Source organism: Hippopotamus amphibius, chromosome 12 (assembly GCF_030028045.1).
Source record: "Hippopotamus amphibius kiboko isolate mHipAmp2 chromosome 12, mHipAmp2.hap2, whole genome shotgun sequence".
Classification (NCBI taxonomy): Eukaryota; Metazoa; Chordata; class Mammalia; order Artiodactyla; family Hippopotamidae; genus Hippopotamus; species Hippopotamus amphibius.
In genome coordinates, this window is record NC_080197.1 from 14,605,767 (window position 1) to 14,629,888 (window position 24,122).

At 46.5% G+C, this 24,122-nt stretch overlaps 1 protein-coding gene across 4 annotated transcripts; it reads left to right on the plus strand.

The window, feature by feature from the left end:
- Positions 1 to 47: 47 nt before the first annotated feature.
- On the plus strand, positions 48 to 13,296 carry WFDC3 (WAP four-disulfide core domain 3). Of its 4 annotated transcripts, none has more exons than XM_057703634.1 (6): positions 356 to 601; positions 2,894 to 2,982; positions 3,819 to 3,950; positions 10,396 to 10,527; positions 11,095 to 11,280; positions 11,895 to 13,296. In XM_057703634.1, the coding sequence occupies exons 2-5, from the start codon at positions 2,904 to 2,906 to the stop codon at positions 11,277 to 11,279; spliced, it is 528 nt and encodes a 175-aa protein (XP_057559617.1). In that variant the 5' UTR covers positions 356 to 601; positions 2,894 to 2,903; the 3' UTR covers position 11,280; positions 11,895 to 13,296. The 4 variants fall into 4 exon arrangements, with proteins under 4 accessions (XP_057559615.1, XP_057559617.1, XP_057559616.1 ...); XM_057703633.1 differs by having other exon boundaries at positions 2,931 to 2,982; XM_057703635.1 differs by having other exon boundaries at positions 409 to 483.
- Positions 13,297 to 24,122: the final 10,826 nt, after the last annotated feature.

A 24,122-nucleotide genomic window follows, 5' to 3' on the forward strand; every position in this document is an offset into this window, starting at 1 on the left:
TGACGTCATTGGAGCGCGTCGCCCGCAGGCTCCGGAAGCGCGACGCGGCGAGCGGCGGGGTTACCAGGGGAACCGAGCCGCGCTGTCTGGCCGGGTCTCCGACGCTTAGAGGCCTTGTGTGTCGGGTGGTCGGGGGCTCCCTCTCGGGAGCCGCCGGGCCTCGGGTGTAGACTGTGGGGATTCAGTCAAGGATCGTTCTCTGGCCGGGCCAACGCCGGTGGAGAAGTGCGGGGCAGGAGGAGGGGAGCAGGTTTCCACGGGCTGGGGTTGGGGAGCGGAGGGGAGCGTTTGTTACTGAGGCGTCTGCAGTTGTTTTTGGGGAACTAGATTTTAATATGCCCGGCACTCAGCCCCCGGAATTGGATGGGCCTAATGCGAGGATCCCGACACCCAACAAGAAGGGTCTGGCCCATGCAATGCCAAACACTCACCCAGCGGTCTCTCCGGGCCTTGACCCCAGCGGTTGCCTCTTGGCGTCTGAAGGTATCTGAATGAAGATTCTGGGCTTCTCTCCCTAGATGGATGATACTGGCATGCGCTGGAGATGCAGGGGTTTAACAGCTGTGGAGTTCCCCAGAGCCCCTTTATCTCTGCGTTAGAGGTAAAACGTCCCTGAATAGAATTGGAACTACTTATGGGTGGTAGATAAGGTTACTTTTATCAGGTCATAATCCCGGGTAGTAGAAGGTGCATGAGTTTTGCAGTTAGAAAGATCTGAACTCAAATCCATTATGATATGGTGATTAAGAACGTTGACTATGGAATTGGACTGCTTACCTTTGTTCTACCACCTATTAGCTGTGACCCACATTTCTTTCTGTGCCTCAGTTTCCCCATCTGTAGAATGGGAATAATAGTACCTAACTCATAGGGTTGCAGTGAGGATTAAGTGAGTTAATACATGTAAAGTACTTAGAATCTTGGCAGTAGTAAACCCTCAAACGATGCTGTCTGTCATTACTATTATTAAATTACAGCAGCCACTACTTACTAGCTTAATGACCTTGGCCAGTGTTCCCTCTGAACTAGTTTTCTTACTTCTGCAAGATTATTGTGAGAAATAAAATAAATAATGTATATAAAGCGCATGTTAGGTCATCAGTAAAAGTTAATTATCTCCATGCTCCAATATCAGCCTTAAAACAACTTGGCAACTTTCTGGCACCAAATTCTTTGGACCTGTTAAGGAGGTTTTTACCCTTTAACCTTATTAGGCTAAGCAATGCCAGTGGACCCTGTTAAGTATAAGGGTGTGTCAAAAATTATCTGCACTCCGATTATATTAAAACTTCTGTTGGCTGCACTGTCTTATCAGCGCTTTCCATTCAAGGCTACTGTCTCCCCAGTCACTGCTGTGCAGCTGTGAATGTTACATCAGTTTATTTGTAACTGCAGTGCAAGCAAAAATGGATGCCCCACTTGTAATTTACATGAAAGAAGAGCAGCCTGCAGTGATTTATTTTTGTGGTCTGAGGGTGTCTTTATTTAAAAAAAGACTGTGCACAGTATGGAGAAAGTTTTTTGTTGCAAAGAAGTGTGTATGAGTGGATAGGAAGGTTGCACAAATGTTAGCCATCAAGAAGGAGCTGGGGGACTTCCTAGCTGGCGCAGTGGTTAAGAATCTGCCTGCCAGTGCAGGGGACATGAGTTCGATCCCTGCTCCAGGAAGATCGCACATGCCGCAGAGCAACTAAGCCCGTGCGCCACAACTACTGAGCTTGTGTTCTAGAGCCCGCGAGCCACAACTGTTGAGCCCATGTGTCACAACTATTGAAGCCTGTGCGCCTAGAGCCTGTGCTCCACAACAAGAGAAGCCACAGAAATGAGGAGCCTGGACACCACAATGAAGAGTAGCCCCCGCTCGCCGCAACTAGAGAAAGCCGTAAGCAGCAACAAAGACCCAACGCAGCCAATAAATTAAAGCAAGCAAGCCCAGATTCACTTCTGATGAAGAAGTGAAGACAGTGTTGCATTCGTGGCTTGCAGCTCAGCCTAAAACATTTTTTAATGAGGGACTATGAAAGCTTGTTGACAGATACACAAAAGTGTATTGAAAAGCAAGGAGACAGATTATGTCGAAAAATGATGTATTTGTCTTTTCTAACAGTTAATTAAAATAAATTCTACAGCGAGAGTGTGGATAATTTTTGACTCACCCTTCTATCATGGTTGACCGAAGGGACAGATAAAGAAAAAGAAATATAGAAAGAAGAGATAAAGAAAGGGAGTATATGTGATCTAGGTTACTACTTGAGTCATAGCAGCTGTTCTTTTGGGTTTTGTTGACTAGCCTTTGTATAGTCCAAGAATGCCCTATATGGGCTAGAGGGACCAAGATATAAATTTTTGGTGCATTTATATTAGTTCTGAACAAATCCAGACACTGCTTATCTGTAGTTTTTGGATAGTTTCTAAGCAGTCTGTTCCATTCTCTCTGTTTTCTAGGTTGCTAGGATGGACAGGAGCCACAGTGCATTTTATTAGCTTTGGTTCTTTCGTCATGTCTCTAGTCCTTTCCTCTCTCATTTCAGCTGTAGCTGTGTCCTTCCAAAACCCTCCAAAGCTCTCTTTGATCCTTTATCCAATGGCCATCCCTCCATTTTCCTGGCTGCCCACTAGATTCCTCATCATTGTCCAGGGGTGTTGTATATATTGCAAAGTTTGATCATTCCCATCACGTGTGTCTTTTGGTAGTGCCAGGAATTTTCCAGCACACCAGCAACCAGTCACTTTTCTTCTCATCAGGAGAAGACATCCTTGGGGATTATTGCAAAAGGGAAAACTTTGGGCCTGGGCTTAGGCCAATCCCCTAGTCTCGCCCTTCCCAGTTGATGTATTGATATAAGGCAAGGAGTACATGTCTGGCCTGAACTGAGTTCTCATCTCAACGCAGCATCATCATCATGTCAAACTGCCTCTTCCTCCTGAAGGTACTTCTTGCTCTTGGGTCCGTGGCATCCTGGGTGACTGCAGGAGAGCATGGTAAGCTATCATTTGGGATCCCTGGCTAACAGTAATAGAAAATGACTAGAAGTCATTCCCTGCCTCCTCCCAGAGTGAGGGCCCTCATTTGGGGAGATGGTCTTCTCTGTAGGACAGAACTGGACACACAGATTCTTAGGGCAGCCAGGATAGGTTTTCCTGCCTTTCTCTAACCTCTCTGGACAAGGAGAGAGCACTTCCAGTGTGGTTTACTAGAGGTTCTAGCTTTTCCCAAGGGCTCTCACCCTAGGGTGAGAATAGGATCACCCCAAGCTTTCTCTCTCTGAAGAATGGCTGGTCCATGTGTGGTGCTGGGTGCGTGTTAGCAGCTGTGTGGGAGGAGAGGAAAGTGGTTGCAGAAATATATATATATTTTAATTTACTTTATTTATTGGCTGCGTTGGGTCTTCGTTGCTGCACACGGGCTTTCTCTAGTTGATGCCGAATGGGGGCTACTCTTCATTGTGGGAGCACAGGCTCCTGATTGTAGTGGCTTCTCTTGTTGAGGAGCACAGGCTTTAGGCACATGGGCTTCAATAGTTGTGGCACATGGGCTCAATAGTTGTGGCTCATGGGCTCTAGAGCACAGGCTCAATAGTTGCGGCACACATGCTTAGTTGCTCCTCAGCATGTGGAATCTTCCCAGATCAGGGCTTGAACCCGTGTCCCCTGCATTGGCAGGCGGATTCTTAACCACTGTGCCACCTAGGAAGTCCCAGAAATATTTTTGATAGAAATTTTGGAGAGACTAAAAGTCCCTGAAGTGCGTCTGCCTTCCATTTCCTGTTTCTTGAGCCCTCGCCAGTTACTCAAATCTCAAGTGATATCTTTTGCAGTGAAAGAAGGAAAATGCCCTCCCGATAAGAATCCATGCCAAGAGCCGTGCCAGGGGGATGAAACCTGTCTGGCTGGGCAGAAGCACTGCAATGCAGGCTGTGGTCGGCTCTGCCAAGGAGGCGTCCCTAAGGGTATGTTGGTTTGAGAGGCAAAATCCAAGTCTTCTTTTCGATCTTCCCTCTGGGCTAGATGGACCCAGAGAGTGTCCTATCTCCTAGATTGGCTCTTGAAATCTATTGATAACTCACCTAGAACACCTTTTCTCCCCCCTTCTGGCAGATCTCTTCTCCCTTAATCACTCGTATCCCCAGTTCTTTGCCTTCTGTCGGGAAAGAACAGGCCATTGATTGTCTGCATCTTTTACTTTGAACTCAGGGTTCCTGTGCAGGCTGACCTCCTTCCAGCCGAACCTCCCCAGGTAGCCGGCCCCTTCCCTGTACCCAGTGGGGTTGCCTGTGACTGGCTCTGGCAGCTCCCTTGGGCAGCCTGCCCATAAGAGAGAATAGAGGGTTGTACTCTTTGCCAGGACTCTTGAGGCCCAGCTCTGGAACCAGAGCCTGGGAATCTGTCTCACAAGGATCACTCACTGTCAGCTTGTCGGGCCTGGCCTGGTACAATCTTTGCAGTGTTTGAAGGTGATGGCTGATTGCGGGGGCTGAGGGTGAGGCTGACAGCCAGGCAAGGCACCTTGGTGAGCTGCTCTGGGCCCTGGCCAGCCCAGCTGGGGCTTCCTCTTTCCTTGGAGCTTGGCAGGTTAGAATAGTGATCTCTCTGCAGCTCTCCCAGAGCCCACTGGCTGAGTGGGGTTCCTCATCAGCTGGGAAGTGATATTGGCTGCTGGGTTATTAGTTAAGTACTTTTCTACAGTTCCAGTCCTGGAGGAGGGCTGGCCCATCCACCCAATGGGACTCTTTGCTACACCCCACTGCACAGGGAGCTCTCCTTCCTGGGTGATGAATAATTTCTGCTTTCATTAAGCTCTGACTTGCCAAAGGCTTACCGTAGCCTGTGCTGTCAATTTGGAAAGGTGGAGGAATGTCAGGGTGCCTGAGGGCACAGGGCAGGCCCTGGGACCTGCTCCCCTGAGGCAGTTTGTGTCTGAGCATGGGTCTGAATTTGGGCTCCTCTGCTAGCTTGCTGTGTGGCCTTGGGCAACCTCATTTTTATCATCCTTAAGCTGGAGATAAGGATATTTACCTCATAGAGTGATAATGCAGTGTCCCTTTGGGCTGCCATAACAGAATACCATAGACTGAATGGCTTATAAACAACAGAAATTTACATCTTACAATTCTGGAGGCTGGGAAGTCCAAGTTCAAGGTGCCAGCAGATTCAGTGTCTGGTGAGGGCTTGCTTCCAGGTTTGTAGACTGCCGTCTTTTTGCTGTGACCCCATGTGGCAGGAGGGCAGTAAGGGCCACTAGTACTCACGAGGGCTCCAGTCTCCTGACCTAATCACCTCCCAAAGACCCCACTACCAAATACCCTCACTTTGGGGATTAGGTTTCAACATATGAATTTTTGGGGAGTACAAATATTCAGTCTACACCATGCAGTTGAGGACAAATGTATGTGAGAAGCTTGTATAAAACCTGCCAAATGACACCCAACAGCTCATATAGTTATGCCTAGAAGCCTGCTGTTCAGGTTCCCTCCCCACCTCTCTGAAGTCTGGCCTGTCTACTCATTGGTTCACTTGTAAATGGATCCAGTGCATCTGGAGTGTCTAGTCTACCTGGCATTTGGGCATCCAGGGGTGACCAAGACAGCCATGGCCCTTGCTCTCATGGAGCTCACCCTTTGATGTGAGACATGGTAAATAATCATAAACGAGCAATAATAACCACCAATCAGGATGAGTGCAATAAAGGGAAAGAAAAGAGAGGGAAAGAGGAGGTATCATTTTAAGTTGAAGAATGAAAAGGAGCTGGCCACTGGGTGGAGCGCTATGAAGAGGGAACTGCAGGGTCAGCGGCCATGGGGTAGGGCCGGGCTTACTATTTTAAGGAGGTGAAAGGTCAGTGTGGCTGGAGAAACGAGATGGAGAAGGAAGGTAGTTCCAGTTGAGGCAGAGTCCAGGCTTTGGGGGAGTCTCCAGGGCCTCTGTCTTAGGTTTTATTATAAGTGCAATGGGAGGCCTTTATAGGGGGCTATAAAAGCAGAAGAGGCCTGATTCAGTCTTCATTTTAAAAAGGCTACTCTGCTGGTGTGTGAAGAATGGATGGGGTGAATGTAGAAGATGGCAGGCCAGTTGAGAGGCCATTGTGGCAGGCTGGGTCGGGGGTAGTCATGGCTTAGATCAGGGTGGTGACACTGCAGACCTGGAAAAGTGGCAGACTTGAGGTACTTCTGATGGTGGAGCTGACTGGCCCAGGGAAAGAAGTTAGCAGATGTGGGTGTTGAGGAAGAGGAAGTGTCAGGAAGGGTGCTGAGTATCTGGCTGGAGCCATTGGGTAATGGTGGTGCCCTTTACTAAGAAGGGGACAACTTTGGGAGGAGGAGGTTTTGGAGCAAAGATTCAGATTATAGCCTAAGAGTGGTCCCCTTTGGCTCCCTCATGGCCTCCCTCCCACTGCGTGAAACTTGACCCCTCCTGATCCCCTGTGACCCTCTGTTTTGCTTTTCACGACGTGCATTATATCATTCGTATGTATTGGTGGCATGGGCTCCCAGTGTGTTTGGGTCCCCTTCTGAAACCTCACTGCTGGTTGTACAGCAGAGTTAACACAGCAGGCCCAAGACTGATATTCTCAGAAAGGCCTGCTCACAAGATCGGGCTGGGCTGGCTTCTGCCAATTTGTAGTTTGAGAGGTTTCCTGCCACCCTAACTAATAAGAGTGGTACGAGCTAGGCAGAGAGCCCCCATGTGACCAGCCCCCAGGAAAAACCTTGAGTCTCCAATGAGCTTCCGTGGTAGACACCACTTCACACGTGTTGTCACAATTCCTTGCTGGAGGAATGAAGTCATCCTGTGGGACTCCCCTGAGAGAGGGCTCTTGGAAGCTTGCGCCTGGTTTCTTCTGGACTTTGCCTCATGCCATCTCTTCCCTTTGATGATTTTGCTTTGTATTTTTGTGCTGTCATAAGTCATGGCCATGTGTACAACTGTATGCCGAGTCCTGTGAGTCCTAGTGAATCACCAAAACTAGGAGCCACTGAAATGAGGGGGCTCCGGACACACTAGTTTATTTATGTTTTCCTAACCCCTAACACTGTTAACCACTGGGTCTTTTGGCAGAACTGAGCTGAGTCCCAGTGCTTGTTGATTTGGTTTTGGGTGAGCCTTGCGGAGGGTAGGGGATCAAAGTGATGTGGGTTAAAGGGCACTGGACCTAGTGTCAGAGCTGGGGGTTTGGGACCCAATTCTGTGACCATTGACTTCAGGCCAATCCCTCCCATTCTGGATGTCTATTGGCCTATTTATAAGAGAAGAAGAGCAGGTTTGAGGGCTCAGAGGGCCCTTCTTGGCTTAAGAAGTTTTGAAATTTCACTTGTCTGCCAGCAGCTGGTGTCCTTCCCTAGTGGAAGGTTGGAGCTGGGGTGCAGTAGAGACTAAGCGTGACTATTTCCTAGGCATCAGCTTTTTATTCTAGTTTTCTGGTGATAGCTTGGGATCTTGGGATAGGGGCATATCTGGAGGCTGAGGATGACCATCCCCTTTCTGGCTATCATTCCTATTTCTCATCCTGATTCCTGCTAAGATACCTGTGAGGTGACTGGAAACCACGTGGTATGAGAAACTGAGCTTACCTAGCCTGGCAAAGCTGAGACAGCGAAAGGCAGAGGGTGTCTAAAGAGATGGCATGAGCTGTGTTTCTGCCAGGTCTCTGGGGACAGGAAAAGGACCAGTGGATAGAAACAGATTTCAGTTGAGTATAAAGAACTTTTTTATACTTAAGGCTGTCTAGCTTAAGTATAAGGATGGCGTAGTCTGACTTGGAGGTAATGAGACCCCCTTAATTCCAGCTGTTCAAGCTGAGAGTAGGGGGTTGTTTTGCAGGGATTCAAGCATCAGATAGGGTGGCCCTGCAGGGCACTGGTCCGAGGGGAAGTGCCCTGATGCTTAGGGCTTCAGTCTATCCTCCAACGGTCCCTTCATTGCTTCTAGTATTTGATAAAACCCCGGGTAGCTCAAGGAAGCCTGGCCTGGGAGAGGGTAGGGCTTTGGTCTCTATGCCTGGTCCTGGGGATGAGGGCAGAGGTAGCAAGGCGCTCCTGGCATCGGTTACTTCAGAGTCAGGCCCAGCAAAATGGTGAAATCTGGAAAGTGTGGTATTCTAGGCCTCCACTCTCTAGGGTACAAGGTATAACTTGGTGAGATGTTTATGTTGCTGTGTTTTTCCCTACCAGGGAGATTTTTATGCCCAGCCTCTTCCACCGTGGACTAAAAGGCTTTGGTCTTTGTTAAATGGATTTTAGTGTTGGTGAAGCAGATGGGGAGGTGTGGGGAGAAAATATGATTTCAGTGACCATATTTTCTGAATAATAAAAAAAATCAAGACAGTTGTGACGCAAGCTGACAATGGCATAAAATATTTGAAATAGGGGCTATTCAGAAAAATCCTAGGATGCCAGGATACCTTGATTTTTTAGCTGCACGTGTTCTCTTGGAGTCCAACACTTGTTTTTTCCATCATGTCAGACTTCCTGGAGCCAGCCCTGTCCAATTGTATGTACATGTTCTTTCTCAAAGGCACTGGGCCAGTCCTGTCTTGGTTTTCTACAAAGCCTTGAATTGCCTGTCATTTCCCCTCCATTGAAAAAACTTGAAATAAACACAGAGAGGAATGAGTCACAACGAGTGGGTTTGGTTTGGATGTGACTTCTTGGGTGTGCCTGCCCCCATGGACCTGGCCTGTTGCCCACATGTCTTAGGGGTGGTGTAGTAGAAAGAGTGCTTCATTGCAAACCAAGAGGCTGAGTTTTGTCCTGCTTTGCCGCTGACTTACTCTGCAGTTCTGGGCCAACCCCTTCTCTTCTCTGAGTTTCACTGTCTTCTTAGGGGCTGTGAAAGGGCACATCAAGAATGTGTTTGGCTACATGCAACAGAAAATGAACCCAACAGAGATTCTTCTTTCTCACACAACAAGAAGTCCTGAAGTTGGCGCCAGGGCCGGTGCAGTGGCTCCACAATGAGGCTATTTCTCTTTCTCTCCTTTGTGGTTCTTGATTTTGTCTTCATACAGGTTGCCTCCTGGTTGAAAGAAGACTGCTCTGATTTGCTGTCTGTCTTTGGACTGGAAGAAGAAACGAGGAGGCAGTTTGATATTTGTATTCCCTGAGTCCACAGTGCAAAAGTTTTCCCAGTTTATGTCTTAGTCTGTGGTCACCCCTAGTTACAAGGGAATATGCGGGAAGCAAATCATTTTAGCCAACTGGCCTCATTGCCTCTCAGAACAAGCCTGGGGTTCTATTAACAAGTGTTTCAGTTAGTTATTGCTGCCTAACAAACCATCCCCAAACTGAGCGACTTAACACAGTACATCCCCCCCACCCCCCCAGCCCCAATCCTGAAGTCATCAACATTAACACAGTGCATTCTTTCTCACAGTTGTGTGGGTTTGTGGGCTGGCTGGGCTTGGCTGGTCTTAGCCGGGCAGTTCTTATACCAATGGCACAACTGAGGTCCTTCATGCAGCTGGGAACTCAGTGGCAAGCTCCACTGTGGCTGGAATGTCCAGGATGGCCTCTCCTCCCCCAGGTTCTCTGCCCAGGAGAAGTCTCATCATCCCACAGTCTAGCCCAAGCTGCTTTACAGCATGGCAGCTGGTTTCCAGGAGGGAATATTCAAGCCCCAGTATGCAAGTGTTGCTCAAGCCTCTGCTTGCACCTTACTCGCTGGTGTCCTGTCGGTCAAAGCAAGTCACCCAGTCAAGCCCAGAGACAGTATGGGAGGGGGCTACCCAAGGGCATGAATTCCAGCAGCCACCAGTGTTGATGTCGACCACAGAAAGCAAGGAGGGAGGATGAATATGGGGGTGGCAACTAGTGTGTTTGCCACAGCTTGTTAGATCGCAGCAGTGCTTTTCAACCTGTGAGTCTGAATATCAATGTAGTATTTTGTGGCCAGTAGTAAAAAAAGAAGAAATAGAATGTAAAGTGTCAGCATTGCATATACATGTAAGTGCATAAATATGTACGTTAAAAATTTTTTTTAAAAATTTATTTATTTTTGGCTGCATTGGGTCTTCATTGCTGTGTGCAGGCTTTCTCTAGTTGTGCTGAGCAGGGGCTACTCTTTGTTGCGGTGCATGGACTTCTCATTGCGGTGGCTTCTCTTGTTGTGGAGCATGGGCTCTAGGCACGCAGGCTCAGTAGTTGTGGCACATGGCCTTAGCTGCTGTGTGACATGTGGGATCTTCCCGGACCAGGGATTGAACCCATGTCCCCTGCATTGGCAGGTGGGTTCTTAACCACTGTGCCACCAGGGAAATCCCTGTACATTTAAAATATAAATATGTATAAAATACACAGGGGGCACAGTGGAAAATGTATTTTGTTCTCAGAGTCCCCATAAAAATAACTGGAAACACTGGGCTTGAGCACCTCTGGCCCCAATGCTCTCTTTCTGTGGCAGAGCTTGGCCATGAATGTCCTGCTGACCCCCTTCCGTGTGAAGAGCTGTGTGATGGGGACACGTCCTGTCCCCAGGGACATAAGTGCTGCAGCACTGGCTGTGGCTATGCCTGCCGCGGAGACATTAAGGGAGGTATGTCGGCTCTTTGGGGAAGAAATCCTTGAGTGCTCCTGGGGTCCCAGAGTTGGTTTGGGAGGGAGCCATCTGTGGGCTTCTTTTCTTTCTCTTCGTGGGAAGGGTCAGAGTTCTGATCCTTTCAGTCCTCCTAAACCCTCAACGCGAAGCAACCCTCCTCCAAGGACCAAGGGGCCCATGTTGGCATTGAAAGAACTAGAGGAAGGCAGTGGGGGTTAGTAGGAAGTCCAAGCATGGGGGGAGAGGCTGGTGGTCTGGGAGCCTTGCTCCTTCTGCACCCCACCCATCCCCACCCCCAAACCTACAGAGACATTAAATCCCCAGATACCTTTAGGGAACTCCCTGTGGGACACCATTTGGAAATTATTAGTCCAGATGCTCTCTTGGGGCCCTGCAGGGGCTCAGATCCTCCAACTTCAAGGTTTCTCAGCCAGATCTTTGGTTAAGATCTAGTTAGAATCGGGTGGATTCATTGGGAGCCTCTGTGTCTATGTCCCAGATGGGAACTTGGAGTCATTGGAGCCAACCCTTCTGTCTCTATACCTATGCCTGTTTATCCTGCAGGGCGGGGCGGTAACTGTCCAGAAATTTTGGTGGGCCTGTGCATTGTCAGCTGCATGGTGGATGAGGACTGCCAAACTGGGGAAAAGTGTTGCAAGTCAGGCTGTGGCCGCTTCTGTGTCCCACCAGTCCTGCCACCCCAACTGGCCCTGAACCCCAACTGGACCATCAGGTCTGATTCTGAATAAGGTGAGTACAGTCCATTGTTATCAATAACAACGGACTTAACTGCTATGTACAAAGCCGTGGTTTGGGTGCTGGGTGGGGACTTCAGAAGGGCAAGACAGTTTTTGCCCTGGAGAGTCCAGTTGGAGAGAAAGATTCTATGTCACAGATCAGAACGCTTGTATAGGCAGTATGGGCGTATAGGTGATCAGAGTAAGTGTGGCTCCTTGGGAAAGTCCTTCTCCTAGAAGTAGGACTTCATCTAGGCCCTAAATTCTAGGCAGGATGTGACCAAGGCGGGAGAGCACAAAGAACATGCTTGACAGGTGGTCTGGTGACTGTCAGCAGAGGCGCAGAGGGAGGAATGTATGTGACATGTTTGGGGAGCTGGGATGGGGTGGTGAGAGAGTGGGTAAGGGAACAGACAGACTATTTTTATAACAGGAAATATAAGGCTGGTCACTGAATGATGAGACTCTTCAATGCCAGTTTAGACTGGATTGTCTGGGAAGCAGGGAGCCATTTAAGGCTTTTGAGAGCAATCTTTGCCAAACTTCTCCAGGGTGGAAGGGAAGAAAAACATGTTGGGGAGCTGGAGCCAGGAGGCCGCAGTTGTGACCCGATGTTTCTTCTTGCAGAGATCCTGGTGCCCCAGCTGCCCTAATGTGCCCTGAGTTTCTTCGGTGCCTCCATGGGGCTTGTCCTGGCAGCCAGGAGAGGATGATGTCCTGGGGCTTGTGATACCCTCAGGGACTTTCATTGCCCTCTCTGCTCTGTTTCTGTTCCTGCTCCTGCTGCTGTCCTGAGAGTAGGAAACCCAGCCCTCGGCTTGGGTAGTGGGTGTGTGGTGCTTCTTTTCCCCAATAAAGGCTGGCGCTGACCCTCTTGTCTATGCTGTTTGAGGGCTAAGATGAGGAAAGAGAGCAAGGGGGTCTGAGTGTGGCTGTGGGATTATGGGACTAACTTATTTAGAAAGGATGGGGGCTGCCCTGGTGGTGCAGTGGTTAAAAACCCACCTGCCAATGCAGGGGACATGGGTTCGATCCCTGCTCCAGGAAGATCCCACATGCCGTGGAGCAACTAAGCCCGTGTACCACAACTATTGAGCCTGCGCTTTAGAGCCCATGAACCACAACTGTTGAGCCCATGTGCTGCAACTATTGAAGCCCACGTGCCTAGAGCCCATGCTTCACAACAAGAGAAGCCACGGCAATGAGGAGCCCGCTCACCACAACGAAGAGTAGCCTCCACTCACAGCAACTAAAAGAAAGTCCGTGCACAGCAAAAAAGACCCAACAACATAAATAAATTAATTAATTAATTAAAAAAAAGTTGATGCCTTATAAAGATTTTTAGGGGCGTCAAGAAGGGGGAATGATGAGGAAAAATTTGGAGTTCATAGCTTTATGCCTGCTTGCCTTTGTTTGAAAATCCTTTGCACGTAACACCTAGCAATTTCCTTGCTCTGTAATCACCTGTAACCTATGGTAATTGAGTAGCCAATCAAATAATCCAATCAATTAATGCCAATTGTAGCTATGTGTTTTAACCTATATAAGGAGAGAATTCACCTAGAACAGGGCCCAGGACTTTGGAGCGTTAGCTCGTCTGGTGCCCTCAGCTCAATAAACCTGAGTTCTCCAACCCTCCGAGTGTGATGCTTGGTTTCTCGTGGGATCGATTTCTGCAACAGAATCAGTGCAGAGAAGGGCAGCCTCATCTAGATTCACAAGCATCAGTAAAGAATGAGGAAACCCCCCATAGGAGTTAAGAGGGAACACTTTATAAAAAAAAATTTATTTTCTGGCTGCGTTGGGTCTTTGTTCCTGCGTGGGGGCTTTCTGTAGTTGCAGAGAGGGGGGCTACTCTTCGTTGTGGTACATGGGCTTCTCATTGCTGTGGCTTCTTTTGTTGCAGAGCGCAGGCTTTAGGCACGCAGTCTTCACTAGCTGTGGTGCACGGGCTTAGTTTGCTCTGTGGCATGTGGGATCTTCTTGGACCAGGGATCAAACCCATGTCCCCTACATTGGCAGGCAGATTCTAAACCACTGTGCCACCAGGGAAGTCCCAGCAGGGAACACTTTTTGAGTACTGACTACGTCCCAGGCACTGAGCTAAGAACTTTCCATGCACAATCTCATTTAATCCTCATAGTGGCCCTAAGAAATCCCATGTTTTAAAGCTGAGGAAACCGAGAGACAGAAAGTTAATTTTTTTATTTAAAATTTTTTTATTTTATTGAAGTATAGTTGATTTACAATGTTGTGTTAATTTCTACCATACAGCAAAGTGATTCAGGTATACATATATACACATCCTTTTTCATATTCTTTTCCATATGGTTTATCGCAAGATATTGAATATAGTTCTCTGTGCTATACAGTAGGTCCTTGTTGTTTATTGTTTATATAATAGTTTGCATCTGCTAACCCCAAACTCCCAATCCACCCCTCCTCCACCCCCCCTCCCCCTTGGCAAGCACAAGTCTCTACGTCTGCGAGTCTATTTCTGTTTTGCAGATAAGTTCATTTGTGTCGTATTTTAGATTCCACATGTAAGTGATATCATATGGTATTTGTCTTTCTCTTTCTGGAGAGTCAGAAAGGTTAAATAACTTGCTCGAGGTCCCAGAGTAAGTTGGAGGGCTAGTGTGAACCTTGGCCTGTTTGACCTCAAAAGCCTTCTAATTAAAAAAAATTTTTTTACTTATTTATTTATTTTGGCTGCACCAGGTCTTAGTTGCGGCATGTGGGCTCTTAGTTGTGGCATGCAGGCGGGATCTAGTTCCCCGACCAGGGATGGAACCTGGGCCCCCTGCACTGGGAGCGTGGAGTCTTACCCACTGGGCCACCAGAGAAGTCCCTCTTCTAATTTTGATATTCTACTTTCTCTAATTATAAAGTAGTGATAGGCTAGTGGTTTGGGATCCACTGTGATAGTTTGGGAAGTAAGAAAAAGAGGGACAGGCAGGGGTAATGCTGCATTATACTCTGCCTTTCATACTTCCTCATTCATACTCTGTCATCATGTTCTTCTATACTAACCATCAGACCATGAGGTAACAGCTCTTGAATTGCTTTCTTCCAACAACAATCTGGCCCCCAGCTGCAGTCTGGAGCAGGATACCAGCACACCGAGGACAGGGAAATGAAATGGAGTTTGTGAGTGTCTCATCCATACACTGAAGATGAGGTGAGGGTGCTCAGTGAGGGATCCAGACCTATTTTGGTGATGGTGGTAGGTCTCAGATGCTCCTCCTCTGGGGCCCCAGGACTAGCTGCGCTCTGGGGGCTGGGAATTTTGAGTGAAAAGAATTCTTTGTTCGTGCTTTCATACTCAGAGCCACCAGAGGGCAGCAGATGTCTGTCAGACCATTTCCAGGCAAGAGAAATGATATTCTAGAAGCCTAGTTAAGACAAAAGTCTGAGTTCATCCCAGCTTTTTCGATCCACTTTGGGAAAAATTTACATAGCTGGGTCTTGTCGACTAAAAAAATGCACAACGTGAGAGTTGTGAGTTGAGTTTATTTGGGGTAAAATGAGGACTGCAGCACAGGAGACAGCATCCCAGATAGCTCTGAGAAACTGTCCCAAAGAAGCAGGGGGGAAGATTAGTGTATATGTATTCTTGGTAAAGGAGGAGGACATGCAATCAAATACATTTTTTTTGTAGGGGGTTTCTGCTAGTCACGAGGAGCAGGCATCACCATGTAGGGATTTAGTGCTTTTCTAGATATGAGGAGATGCAAGGGTTGGGCTCATAAAATCAGCTCCTGAAAACATCTAACTATCTGAAGCCCTGTTTTGCCCATTTTCCAAAGCACAGAGTGCCTCATTCCTGGTCTCCACCCTGAATTCCCTTCAGGGGATGTGGAAGGTCAGCAGCTGCAGCAGCGCAGTGTGATTTGATCCTTGTAGAGGTAGATGGCAAGTGCCCATGGCAAGTGCCAATTTGTAGTTGACAGTCTATACTCCAGATCCTTACTGAAGTACATGTAATAAAGGAAGACCTAATGTTATGACCTTCCTTTTCATATGATGTGGAATGCTGCTGCACTTTTGGTAACATTTATCTTGGGGACATTATCCATTATGTTGTATCAGTGTTTCTTGTACAGACTTGTACTGAGCAAATTCCTTGTGGAGCTCAAGATCAGGAAAGTTTCCCTCTCATGATAAGCTCTCATGAGAATGGGAAGTAACTTATTGGACATTGCTTTCTAGAGATGATGTTTCATTTTGGCTATTGGGAAGCCAAGAGCTTGTTTTTGTTGTTGTTGTTGTTGCTTGTTTTTGTTTTTGTGTTTTTTTAAAATTGTAATATAGTTGCTTTACAGTGTTATGTTAATTTCTACTGTACAGCAAAGTGAATCAGCTATACATATACCTGTATCCCCTCTTTTTTGGATTTTCTTCCCATTTAGGTCACTGCAGAGCACTGAGTAGAGTTCCCTGTGCTATGCAGTGGGTTCTCATTAGTTATTTATTTTATACATAGTGTCAGTAATGTATATATGTCAGTCCCCATCTCCCAGTTCATCCCACTCAAGAGCCTGAGTTTTGGAGTGAGGGCTGGGTTTGAATTTAGATTCTCTGTTGCTTATTATCTCTATGCAAAAATGAATGAGGATAATAACATCACTTTGCCCATCTCACAAGACTTCTGTGAAAAGTCAATATATAAACAAAGCACTTAGCACAGAGCCTGACACAAAATACACACTCAATGAAAGTTAGCTATTGTTACTCAGTTTCTCTACTCTCTTTTATTGTCCCTGACTTTTTTTGTTTTTACTCTTGGTTCAGTGATTTTTCAGTTTTATGGAATCTGTTTTATAGTATTAAGTTCCTCAAATCCTGTTTGGAGGAAGATGGAGTATACGTATATGAGAGGTGATTACCAGTTAGAATTCCTAGGCAGAAAGAAATATCTAGAGCAGCACTCTCTAATAGAAATATAATGCAAGCCACATTTTCATTTCAAATTTTCTCATGGCCACATTAAACAAAGAAAACGTTTGGTGTTTACTCAGAAGTTAAAAATAGAATTACCCTAAATCCAGCAATTCTACTCTCAGGCATATACCTAAAGGAATCAAAAACAGGTGTTTAAACAAAAACTTGTACGTGAATGTTCGTAGAGACACTGTTTGCAATCACCAAAAGCTGGAAGCAACCCAAATGTCAATCAGTGGATAAATGGATAAACAAAATAGGGCATATCCATCCTATGGAATATTATCTGGGCTTAAAAGGAAAGAAGTACTGACGTATGCTACAACTTGGATGAGCCTGGAAAACATGCTGCTAAGTGAAAGAAACTAGACACAAAGGACCACATATTGTATGATTCTATTCAAACAAAATATCTAGAATAGGCAAATCCATGGAGACAGAAAGCCAGTTAGTGGTTGCCAGGTCTGGATTTAGAGCAGAATTACAGCTCACCCTTGTACAACATGGTTTTGAACTGCGTGGGTGCACTTAAGTGTGGATTTTTTCCAATAGTAAACACTACCGTGCTGGTTGGTTGAATCAGTGGATACAGGACCGTGTATCCAGAGGAAATGTGGATACAGAGGAGCTTCATATAGGGAGGGCCGACTATAAGTTAATACTCAAATTTTTGACTGTGCGTAGGTTCGGTTCCCCTGACCCTGGCCTAGTTCAAGGGTCATCAGTACCGAAATGGGCATTTTAATGTGCGGATTTCCAAATCCCATTCTAGATATTTTAGTTCAGTAGGTCAAAGCTGAAGAAGCCAAAGAAGCTGCTTGTTTATTTATTAGTAGCTATTTAAAAAATGCTCCTCAGGGGATTCTAATAGATGATCTGGTTTGGGGATCTCTGAATTAGAAGTTTGTGAAAATGAAACAGAGCAGGACTCTGTGGGGCTACTGGGCACGGAAGCCTTTCTGTGTCCCCCCATTTCTTGGGAATAGGCTCAGCCTTCAGGACCTTCCCTGAGTTCCAAAGGGCAGATTCAAACTGTTGCTTATCAGGGAAGGGAGGGGATGCAGAGACCAGGGAGGAACAGCCAAGAAACAGTAGCGCAGCCTTGGGGCAGGTTCTTGGTTCTGCCTCAAAGTATACACATAATAACATCTTTGAGCGCTTCTGTGGAACTAAAGCAGCCAACAAATGGAAGATGAGCTACTTGATGAAGCATTCTTCATTCCAGAGAGAAGATCATAGTTTGATAACTTCCGAGAACCACAAAAGCTCAGCAGGAGACCACCTGAGGCCAAATTAAAGGAGTACAGGCCCTGCACTTGCCCTGATTGTTATCAGCAACCTGGCCCTTGACCCAGTGCTATAAAACTCCTCACCAAATTCCCCCCTCCCCCTTTGCCTGGCAAAACAATAAAGCTATTCTTTTCTATTTCACCCAAAACTCTGTCTGTGTGATTCCATTCGACATCTGTGTGCAGAGGCCAAGTAAGTTTTCAGCATCAAAAGCCCGTCTCAGTAATCCTTTTTTTTTCTTTCTGGCTGCGCCACGGGGCAACCAGGATCTTAGTTCCCTGACCAGGGCTCAAACCCACACCCCCTGCAGTGGACGTGCAGAGTCCTAACCACTGGACCACCAGGGAAGTCCCCTTTTTCCACCTTGAAATACAGGCTTTTCTTTCCAGCATTCTCTCACCCAAGGCCACATAAAATGAACAACTTAGTCCCTTCTCTCCCACCTTGTTTTCTTCTGCCTTCTTAACAGTGAAACTCGAAACTAAAGCAAGCCTGTCTCTGTCTCCATCAAATAGCCCAGTTCATCAGGGTCCCTAAGAATGAACAGTTTAAGGTACTTAATGCAAAACTTATATTTATATGGAAATGAAAATAGTATCTTTCTGGTTTTCCTGATTACAAATTCCAGTTAAGTTCATTAACGCTGAACGGTTTAAATTAGTTTGCTGATGTTTTAAGTGCATGTTTAGCCTAGCAACTTGTTGAGACTGCCCTGTCCTGGAATGAAGCCCTCATCCTGCTAGGTAGTTGTGTGTTAAGGTTCTTGGTTACCAGCAACAGAAAGATGCTGGCTAACTCATGCAAATGGGAGTGTGCTGGAACAATATTGGAGCTCACATGATTCTTGGAAAGCTGGGGCTCCACACCTGGAGCTCATGGCACCCTGGAGGGTCAAGAGGGAGAAAGCATCATCTAGGCAGGAAGGTCATCTAGGTTGGGTCCCAGTGGTGTTGGAGGAATCGGTAGAGGTAGGCAGGACACCGAGGCTTATAAAGCAGGAAGCAATGCTTATTGTACTGGTACAGGCCCAGTGGATTCACATCCAAAGACTGAGCCCCGAACCAAAGGAGAACTTCTCCTTTTATAGACCAGTTCCCGCTTTTGGGAGCCTATAGCTATGTTTATCTATGCAGAAGCAATGTACAGAAGCCAGAGTGCATCTGTTGACCCAGATGTTTGCGCTGCCCCTGGCAGGGTCTTGTGAAAGAGGCCATAAGTTATTTATTCCCTGGGGCTTGCATTTTCCTATGTTTGCTTTGTCCTTCCCTGTTTTTGTTATTAACCTGCCTCAGTGGCACTATTGTGGGCAGTTTGGTGGGCATGGCTGGTCCTGTTCTGGTTGGTTGCCAAGCCCTGCCTTGTGTGGAGGCTGCCAGCCCGCTGGTGGGTGAGGCTGGGTCCCAGGGCAGCTGGCTTCCTGGTCCAGGGGGTCCCAGGGCTGGTGCTGGCCTGCTGGTGGGTGGAGGGACCCCTGGGGAGAGGGAGGAGTCCAAAATGTTGCTTGCCAACACCAATGTCCTCGTGGGAGACTGAGTTCCAAAAAATGTCTTCTGCCAGTGTCTATGTCCCTGGGGGGAGGCCTAGTTGTCTCCTGCCTTCTCTCCAGGAGGCTCTCCAAGATCAGCGAGTGGGTCTTCCCTTGGCGCCTTTCAAATGACCACCTCTGCACTGACTCTGAGCATATGAGATTTTATGTGTGCCCTTTACAGGTGGAGTCCCTGTTTCCTACTGTTGCCGTAATAACGGCTGCTTTGTACACCGAGGCCTAATAGAAATATGGAGACAGAGATTTTGCAGGAAGAGAGAGATGGCTTTATTTTTCTTTGCCAGGCAAAGGGAAGACACAGCAGGTTAGCGCCTCAAGAACTGTGCCCCCCATCCTTGGGAGCTGGGGAAGATTTTATACGTGGGGGGCTCGCAGTCTGGGGTATGTGATAAGGATCAAGTAGGTGGAGGTCTTGCATTCTTTTTCCTTTGCATTATTCTTTTTTTTTTTTCTTTGCAAGATTTCAAAACAGTCATAGCTGGCTGGGGTCTGGCAGTTTGTTGATTGTCTGTTTGCCTGGCAGTTTGTTGATTGTCTGTTTGCCTGGCAGTTTGTTGATTGTCTGTTTGTCGGCTGGGGACCTCTTTTCTGAAATGCAAAACAAACTATAGGGATAATTTTGTTACAAAGGTGCTATGGAATGTAGCTTCCAAGTTGTAAATAAGGTTAGCAAATGACAGGCAGGATGTAACTCACATAGAGTTAAGTATCAGGGAGTTAGCTTTGTGAAGTAAAAATCTAGTAACTAGGGATATCTAGTAACTAGAGATTAGTGACAGCTAAAGTAAAACAAGGAACGATTAACTCTTTTAGGCCAAGTTATCTTTCTCCTCTAGCCTGTTTAACCTTCTCTTTGTTTTCCTTGCTCTCAAGAGGAAAAAGAACAATCACTTCTATTTGCATTGCAACAATTTCCCCCACTGCTAGTTCATTCCCCCCATATCAATGGAGAAGCTCACTTTTATTTGTCTTGCAACACTACAGCCCTCTGGCTTTCCTATACACAAGTCCTGCTGGCCTTCAAAGCCAGACAGTTCTGGCGGTTCATCTTCCCGATGCAGGACCCCCAGGTTGGGGAGCTTGATGTGTTGCCTACCTGGCGGTGTGGGTCCTGACTATACTGCGGGGAGCAGCCCTGAGAAAGGGGTCCTGCTCCCAGGACATGGCCCTGGGAGCTGCCTTAATTCAAGGATTTGTGTAAAACAAACATAGCTCTCTGTCCCACCACCTCGACCTTGAGTATGTGTTCCCACAGACTCCTTATCGTATGAGAACATCCTGAGACCATGTAGGGTGCAGGCTACTATGCAAGTTCCTGGTGCCCTTGAAGAGATAGAACAAGTTACAACAAAGAAGGAGTCATTTCTTTTGATGTCCCCCTTTATTCTGAAAGTGTATTAAAGGCCACCGCATAATAAAGAAGTTTGTCAGTTGCCCTAGAGGCTTCTGATCCTCTCGACCCCATCTTTTGTCTGTCTTTCTTTATTTCCTAGCCGCGTCGTGTTTGCCTAAGGACCTGATCGATTTTGCCGGCAGGCTCCGGCACTATACCGTGACTCCGCCCCTCCTACCCATCTCATTGTAGTTCTTTCTTTGTGTCTTTAGGCATGGAAAAATCTTTTCTGCTAGTCTTCAGGTCATTCTCAGAGATGGTTGCTCTGTAAAGAGTTGTAATTTCCGTGGGCCCGTGGGAGGAGGTGAGCTCAGGGTCTTCCTATTCTGCCATCTTAGCCACACCTCCCAAAACCTTCACCCTCATTTGTGACTACCAAAAGTGTCTCCAGATATGGACACACGTCCTCTGGGGGGAAAATGGTCCCTGGTTGAGAACCTAGATCCTAACTCATGTTCTGCCCCTTTGTGGTGAGATGTGTAGAGAAAAGATCTGTTTCCTTGACTTCTGACTTGTGTTGTGGTTAGCGGGCACCTGGAATCAACCCTCATAAGATACTGTAGACTGGATGAAGAGCATTCCCTGGAAAGAAATAGGTTTGCTACTAGGAAAGAGAAAGGGATATTAAGCAGCTTGCTTGAAGTCCTCAGGGCCATAAAGATCCCTGTTAAGAGCTTTTCACATTTTATGGGTCCAAATCATAGATAGCTGATGCAGGAGAAACTTGCATTCTAAGAAGTTATGTCAGGGTCTTCCCTGGTGGTCCAGTGGGTAAGACTGCACTTCCACCGCAGGGGCCATGGGTTCGATCCCTGGTTGGGGAACTAAGATCCCACAAGCCGAGAGGCCAAAAAAAACCCCCAAAACAAAAAACCAAACAAATAAAAGAAGTTATGTCAGCTAGATCTCCTTTCCTGACAGCTTCCTGATTTCTCACAGGCTAGTACTTGTGAGATGAGAATACGCATCACCAAAGGTTCTTTTTTTTTTTTTTTTGTGGGAATTCCCCCAAGGGGTCTTGTTAACACACAAATTCAACAGTTCTCAGGTGGGCCCAAGAGTCTGCTTCCAGGGAGTGTTGGTGCTGCCGTTTTTTGTTGTTGTTGTTGTTTGTTTTTTAAAATTTTCCTTCTTATGTTACATTCTCTTTTTTCCTACCCATTTAATTAAAAAAATTCACAAAAGTCATTCTTTGGAATGCTAGAATATAGTTCTGAAAGACTCTCGAGGAAATGACACTTGAGTCTTGTTTATATAAGATAGTGTTTCACAATAGTCAGAGGGAGGATAATCTTCAGAATCCGTGAATGGGCACCAGGTAGGTTATATCCATGATGTCAGGCCTAGAACAATATTTTATATGGACTCAGAACAGTCGAGATACTAGACTCCAACTTAACGCCTAGGGGCTACTTTCTAGTTTCGTTTGTCCTTTTCTGCATAGGAGTAATTCCTGGGTAAGGGGCTGGGGTGACATCGCTAACCTATGCTTTCTTCCAACGCCCGAGGTTTCTCCAGAGCTGTGCCCATAGTCCAGGGGCAGGGGTTGCCATTGATGGAACTGAGCTAGAATGTTCAGCACATTCACATGTGGCTTTACCCTAAGCTATAGTTCCCCCTACCGTTTATGGCCCGTAGCATATTGACCTACTCTGCTCATATCTCTAAACTCATTTGTGAGGCTGGGCCCTTGATGAGACTGTGAATAAGGCAATTAGGGTAAAGGGGAATGACCCTCTCTACTCTTACTGTAGAGGTTCAGCTTGATTTAAGACTTGTAGTTTCCCAGCTGTAAAGTCACAACTTCTGTACTGCTGGCCCTTGGGGCACAGGAGACATTTCCCTAGTATATGAGTATTGTTGGGGGTTGGATGCTCATTGATTGGAGGCAGAGGAAATAATTTAATGATGATTGTTTGTGTGCCACTTACATGAAAATCCACTGGGGTCAGTGACAAAATACAGAAACAAACTCAGTTATGGAAGATCATGCCAAGGAGATAGCAACGAGTGCCTTTATCCAGACTGATTCATTACATGGGTAGGTTGGTACCACAGAGAGGTCATTTGTAGTCTGTGTTGGAGGAATCTAGGATGGGAGAGATGAATGAATTTAGATCAGGGCTGACATACAGGAATTTTTCAGTTAAAATTTTATATATCTAATCAGCATGAAAGGCAAAGCTGGGCAAGGAAATTAGTAAGAACTCTGAATTCAAAAACCTTCAAGCAATATAGTCCAATATATTTACTCAGAATAATTTCTTATTTTCTTCAGCGTAATTCTCATGAAGAACATTTCTTTTTCCTTGTTTCTTCCTTCTGTCGAATCAAGCTGATTTTTGTTAACTTCTGTCACTGTTAACAAACAAACAAATTTAGCAATTCATACAGTCGTTAGCAAAATCAATAGGTACTTTACACATTAGCAGAACTTCATTGCTGTTTTTAATACTAGTATCTCTCCTGATCCGTACATCTATCTGTAAAATATTAGTGAGCAAATATAGTGCTAGACCCTGAAGATAGCCAGGTTAATAAAGTGATGTCTCTGCTTTTGAGCATGAGTCTATTGTTTAGCCACTCACTATAGAGATTTGAACCATGGTATTTGTTTTCACCTACTCTCCTGACACTCCCATAACTGCTCTTCTTTTTAAAACTATTTTTAAATTAATTAATTAATTAATTAATTTTGGGGGCCGCATTGGGTCTTTGTTGCTGCACACAAGCTTCCTCTAGTTGTGGCGAGAGGGGGGCTACTCTCCCTTGTGGTGCGCAGGCCCTAGAGCATGAGGGCTTCAGTAGTTGTGGTGCATAGGCTCAGTAGTTGTGGTGCACAAGCTTAGTTGCTCCGAGGCATGTGGGATCTTCCCCGACCAGGGCTCAAACCTGTGTCCCCTGCATTGGCAGGCAGATTATTAACTACTGCACCACCAGGGAAGTCCTGCATAACTTCTCTTTTAACTGTGCAACCATAAGGTGTTGGACAGGATCTCCAAGACCTGAGGCCATCATGGTAGTAGTGGCATGCTGTAGAGAGAACGCCGATGGTCTGGATCTATGTCCTTCTTCTAAGTGAGCTTAGCAAGTCATTAGCCTCTCTGGGGACAGTTTCAAAATTGTCAATTTCATTGGGCTAAATGACTTGAGACATTGCAATTTGTGCCTATGACTGACTGTCCTCAACCCAAGTATAATGTCTTGTCCCTTTGCTCCATCTCTCCTGACCTCTTACTTGATTTTTCTGGAAAAACCATGGTTCCTAGCATTTAGTGTTGTTGGAAGTGGAGGAGGGGGTGGCTGAGAGATTTACCTTTCAGGAAGACAAAATTTTTCACAGGTATATTTTTGTCTAAAGTTGTTTCTGTTGCCTCCGCAGCCAGAGAAGATGAAGGGCTCACACATGTACGTCAGGATGTTGTAGTAGTACCTGGTCAAAGTTAACTTGCAGGTGCCAAACAGTGGAGGGTAGTTGCAGATATCTGTGCAGGAAAATGCCAGAGTCAGGTTATCTTTTCTACTACCAAGCTGGCATTCTTCTCCTCATGAACTCGGCCTACTAATGCTCTTCAACCCATGGGAATCTGCCTGATCCTTTAACACTGGGAGAGCTCCTTGAGCATAAATTTCACTGTGTATGTGATATGGGGCAATGATTCTAGTCTGTAGACTGGGTCTG